General features: G+C 47.5%; 1 protein-coding gene across 1 annotated transcript in view; it reads right to left on the reverse strand.

Annotated features, from left to right (window-relative positions):
- Positions 1-5,289, reverse strand: part of TOP2B (DNA topoisomerase II beta) — a 64,479-nt gene extending 59,190 nt beyond the window's left edge. Inside the window, exon 1 of the mRNA XM_048076088.2 lies at positions 4,821-5,289. Within this exon, the coding sequence (XP_047932045.2) occupies positions 4,821-4,901 (81 nt within the window). The 5' untranslated portion in view covers positions 4,902-5,289. The remainder of the gene's footprint in view (positions 1-4,820) is intronic.
- Positions 5,290-6,000: the final 711 nt, after the last annotated feature.

Raw genomic sequence — 6,000 nt, forward strand, 5'->3', positions numbered from 1 at the left:
TGCTAGAATATCCAAGTGAACCATCACACCTCTTTGCACCTCTGCTTTCTTAAGGGCACCAGAACCAGAAAAATCAACAGAAGCAGAAGGAAATGCAGCTCCCCCTTGACTGCTGACAGACTACACTGCTCCATAACACCCACAAACTGCATTAGGTTTAATAAAACATAGCAGTACCATCCTGAGGTCAGACCTCCCTTCCATTGCATAACATGGTAAAAAGGAGAAGAAAACAAAAACACAAACCGCAGTTCTTTGGACAGCATGATAACAAAATAAAAGATAGATGCTTATTAAAAGCAAGAGACCAATGAATCAATGCATGGCAACAGCTGAAGACCTCTTTTCCCCTGGAGACACCACGAGGTGTCAGAGGAACGATAAGAAAGTAACTAATGGTATACACAGTTACAAGAACTGTCCTAGGCATAGCTTCAGTCAGGGGAGAAACAGAATGCTTGATCCAGGTTAAAAAATAAATAAATGGAAAGAATAGAAAGATCATTCTGAACTTTAACCTGGGTTCTATAAAGGCAACTAAAAAGGTCTAGAGGCTAAGGGTAGGAACTTCAACCACTTTTTCCTGCTTTTGAACAGAATAAAGTGGTAATAAATGGCAATTAAAAGAATAAAGAACTGTTTACATCTGGTTCCTCTCTAGGATGGTGCGTTAATTTTTAAAAAGTGAGGATACGATCAGGATTTGGTCTTACTACTAGTCCTGTTTGCCTAACTGTACTTCAGGCAGGCAGAACTCTGTTGTCTTACAGGACTAGACTTACATAGACTCACTGCAGGGATGGAAGAAGGGAACTCCTGTCTTGTTCCACTCAAAAGCCTCTGTTCCTAAACAGGGTATCGGATGGAGTACATACAGCAGCAGTGCGCAGGTACTTGTGGAAGGAGAAAACCTAGCCAGATTTCAGATGGAAAAGCTTACTCATGAAGTTAGAAACCACCTAGTTCAGAAACCTCGGGAAGCAAATTATGGCCTATCACTGGACACTATCAGGCACTATTCAGACAAAGATTTGTTTTAATCCTCTTGAAACAAATTACTAACAGCTAAGTCAAACTATTGAAAGCTAATCCTTTATTCCAGTTCAGAGTATTTGTTTCCAAATGAAGTGATAAAAGAGAGACAAGGACCCTTTAACAGAGGTTTGGTTTGGGGTTTTTTTGTTGTTGTTGTTTTGAGTGTAACGTCCTATCCTCTCTATTGCATAGATGTTCTTTTTGTTTTGTAAACCAAAAGTTATTTTCAGTGTTAACTCTGGAACTATTGAGAAGTGCTAATAGATGAATTTAAATTATTTAAATATTTGCTATCTTTTCACTTACAGCTAAGTTATTTATTTAAGCCATGTATGAACCAGTTAAAACCAAACTGGTATACATATCATTGCCATTCTACTCTTTTCAAGGAACACATAGATCTATGGTAGAAACTTTTTTTAAAAAGTCACATTAATGCTTAGCATATATTCACATTAAGCTAGTGTTTCCTAGAAGTGTTTCCTTCACAAAGAGCTGGAAAATGGAAGTGGTGTTTGAAGTCTTCAGCTATTTTCAGGAGTCTCAGCTTTTATTTATATGGCTTACGTAGCTTTTAGGGTCAAGAAGAAAGCCTTGAAAACATTCCCACAAGTTACTGCGAAAGTATTGCTTGTTTGAAACCACTTCAATGGTTGTGTGCGCGTTACCACTGCATCGGAACAAACACACCTCACAGAGTTACTTGAAATTACTTCACTTGGACAATACAGGGAATATTTAAAAAAGCACTATTACTGTACCATTACAGCTCATTTCCAGTTGTCCCTAAACACAAAGAAAGGGTGAAGATAAGAATGGCTTGTTTTGTTTAAAGCAAGTTTTTCTAACATTAGAAAGTGTCATTATGTTTACTAACAGAAACTCCTCTACTTTACAGATCAATGCTTTTGTAACCAACTCATAACACAACTTAACATGCTTCTGGGTGATCTTTGGAGATCATCCACAAAAAATAACTAATATAAATCTGTTGGTTGAAACTCCACCTTTCATCAACTATTACAGCATTACGTGGGCAGTTGGAGCTGCAAGTACACTCAATCAGCTGGGCAACAAAAACACTCCTCAAAAAATAACTAGTACAATTTATAAGTTTGAAGTTATCCTAGTTTGTTTTCAGTTTTATAACAATATACAGTTTTCCTAATAAGCTTTTTAAATGGATGTACTCTCATGGGCGCCTATCACCAAGAGTTGTGCCTGCTTCCCAGCCCACCACTGCTAGTTACATTTCTTCAGGTTCTGTGACTAAGCTAAGCTACTAGGTAGCTAAAAATGAGTGACTAGCTGTTTGTTTCCACAGCCACATAATTCATCTTGCCTCTAAAAGAGAAAGTAGGTATCACCTGATACTTGTAGGACATTCCAGTAGGAAATTCACACCAAGATAAGTTCTGTACCTTAAAGAATACCTTAACTCTTTCAAAACTGTGTACAATTCTTTCCTACGTAGTTGACCCTAAGAACAAGAACACTGTTTAAATCACAGTCAAAGCCAAAATTACACAGACAACTCTTAGTAAGGTGTGAGAACCAGGTTACACATCTAGGATTTGCTAATTTGAAATACAAACTACCATCAGATTAATTTTTAAACATGTTCCCCCCTCTTCAGAACTTAGACTTATCTCTGTTCCTCTTCAATTGTTTAACTCCTATGGTCTTAAAAAGAAACCACTAACAATAGAAATATATTATTCAGAAAATAAGCATCCTGATTGTTTCACCACAGTAATATAAAGCCTAAAAAAAACCCTCAAGGTAGTTTCAGAAGAGCTTAAAATCAAATAGCAAGTACCTACATATCCAGCAGACGTAGGCCAAGCAGACTGAAACCAGAAGACTGAAACTGTCCCTAATTGTCCCCAACTCTGTACATTTCAGCCTCAAGGGCAGCATATCATACCTACGCATAAACCAACATCTGGACCAACACCATTTTTTCCACCTAACACACTAAACCAACTGCTAAGCGCTGCCCCAGTATTGCTCTTCTGTATGCCAGTATTCTATAGTCAACAGAAAACGGGTTTGGCGTTAGGAACTGCCTCAGGGGTCCTACCTTCAGCTTTTAAGATGCGCATAAGAGAAAGAAACAAAGCCTTATGGCTTTTTGAACAGAGTCAACACAGGGTCTTAACTAAGATCTAATTATTTCTCCACAACTACTGTGATAGGACAAAAACACTTTATTCTTTACTGCTTTTAGAGAAGGAAGAGTCCAATTATTTCCAATTGTAGAAACCCGTTGACTCACCATACTTTCATCCCCATTAGACTTAAGAACGTTTCATTAAAAATGCCTACTCAGTGATTTCCACACTTCATTCTGCAGTTTTCTATATGAGGTGTAAAACTTTCAATTACTTGTCCAACCTATACTGTAGAAGCCTTAATTCTGAAGCTAACCAAAGACCAGATGATAAAGATCACATAGTATTGCAGAAAGGAAAGTAGAACAATTTTAGCTTCTTTACTTAGGCTGTTCCCATATCTAAACTGTCTAATTTCAAGTGACACACCCAGAAACGTACTTATTTTTATATACCTTTTCCTGCTGCCAGCTTCTTAAAATGGAAGAGAATTAAGAACATAAAATGCAATAATTAGAGCCACAGAAATCACCCACCATCAGAATACACAGGATTTGTTCACCTCAGTAATGCATTTGTGTTTTTTTCCCCAAGAGCTCAAAGATGCAGAAAGACACAAGAGAAGAACAAGTTTGTTAATTACTCTCTTAAACAAGACTTCTTAAAGCTCCTAACTCCGTAAAGCACATGCATCTGGTTAAAGACACAGCTACGTCACCATCCATCGAGATGCACCATCTTTTTTTTACTTCACCATTAAATAAGTTACCCCCTTTTGAACTCCACATCCAGAAAGCAAGAGGCAGGGAAGTTACTGATTGGATGAACCAGACCCCTCCAGGGCATCTTTGCTCCTCCTTCCCACTACCACCACAGACCCGCACAGCATCCCTCAGTGCTGTAGCCAAGGCCAATACCCTCAAAAGACTTCAGAACTTTTCAGAGGGATTCACTAGTCCTAGAGGCACTTATCACCTGCACCCTCTCAAGTCTTACTACTGCTGTTTGATCCATGAAAAGCAGTTAAAGAAACAAAAAAAAAAAAAAAGAAAACAAACAGACCCCCACCTTCTCAGCGTTGTTATAAGGTGTGGAAGACAATGACGTTTAACTCCAAGGTACAACTTAGCGCACACGGCTCCAGACTCCTGAACGCCTCATTACCCACCCCCAGAACTTTGGGGCTTCATCTTTGACTTGTGAAAGAGGCTGGGATCAAAGCACGACCCCTCCGGTAGCCCACAAAGGCTTCATGGTGCTGCAGGACCGAGAAGCAGCAACTGCGACTCGTACAGGGCGACAGACAGCTCGCTTGAGAGAGGGACCGCTTCACAACGCCGCTACCGAGCGATCCCCTCCGAGGCAGGGGGCTCCTTCCTCCCTCCCTGCCCGCAGACCGACCTCCCCCCTGCAGCCCCGGCACCCCGAGGACCCCCCCGGGGCTGTCAGCCCCCTCCTGTGACCCAGGGGCCAGCCCGGGCGCCTTCCCTCAGCCCGGACCCCCACAGAGCGGCACAGAGCGGCTGTGCGGGCTGCCCCTTCACGCAGGCCCTCGCTTGCTTCCTCGTTTAAAAACCGGCCCACACACACAAGGGACGCAAAAAAGAAACAAAATCCAGAAAACAAAAAAAAATCACCTCAACAACTCACTCCCCCCCCCCGCCAACTTACCACCCAAGTCAGTCCCCCGCTGCCTCCTCCTCCTCCTCCGCCACCACCTCCTCCACCTCCTCCTCCTCCGGACTTTGCCATTTTCCGCCCGTCTCTCCTCAGGCGACGCGAAGGCAGCAGCCGAGAGGGCCGGCCCCAACGCCGCGCCTCACCCCGCCACCCGGCCCCGGCCCGGGCCCCGCGGCCCCCTCAGCGCCCTCCCGCAGCCCCGACACCCGCAGCCCCCGGGCCCGGCCCCTAGTTCATGCCGGGGCCGAGCGGAAACCCAGGCGGAGGAGGCTGAGGAGGGAAGGGCAGCGGCGGGGCCGCGCCGCACGCACAAAAGCGCCTCCCCGCCCCAACTGGAGGCCGGGCGGCAGCAGCGAGCCCGGCCGGGCCCGGCAGCTCCCGCTGCCCTCAGTGCCCGACCGCCGCTCCCCTCCGACCGCCTCAGCCCCGCCGCCACAAAGGCCCGGCGCGAGGTTAATAACAAAATGCCCCCCTCACGCCCCGCCCCCGCGCGCGCAGCCGCCCGCGCGTGCCCGCGCACCCCCCCCCACTCCCCGCTCCCCTCACGCACGCACGCCCCGCCCCCCCTTCCCCTCGCCGCCCCGGCCCCGCTGCCCCCCGCCGCCCCGCCCGGCCCCGGTGCCCAGACAATGGCGGGCCCCGGCCGCCGCCACAGCGCCGCCGCCGGACCGGGCTGCGCCCCCCCCACACCGCCGCCACCGGAGCCCTGTCCCCGCGGCCAGCCGCCAATCACGCGTCGGGTGCGGGGCTCGCTGCGAGGGCCGCCGGCCAATGGGAAAGGGCGGCCGGCGGGGCCGCGGTTACGTCACTGCGGGTGGCAACAGGGAGGAAAAGCCGCGGCGCCGCGCGGGGGCGCTGGCGCGCGCCGCGAGGGGAGGGGAGGGGCGTAAGGGCCGCGGCCTCCGCCGGTCCAGTCACCTCAAGGGCCTTGAGGGGGGGCGCTGGGGGTCGGGCTCGGCACGGCCCCGTTTTCGCGTTTCCCCCGTTTTTTGGGGGCTCCTGAGCATCCCCGTGTCCAGTCCCCCTTCAGCCAGCCCCGCCTCGCCTTCTTGTAGGGTCATGTAACGAGGCACCCCGTTCCATACACGCTACACAATCCCTTTCCAAAATATTTGTCATTTTGATGAAAACAACCACCACCACCAAATAAAATGTCGCACGGTGCGACTTA

The sequence above is a fragment of the Anser cygnoides genome, chromosome 2 (assembly GCF_040182565.1).
Source record: "Anser cygnoides isolate HZ-2024a breed goose chromosome 2, Taihu_goose_T2T_genome, whole genome shotgun sequence".
Classification (NCBI taxonomy): domain Eukaryota; kingdom Metazoa; phylum Chordata; class Aves; order Anseriformes; family Anatidae; genus Anser; species Anser cygnoides.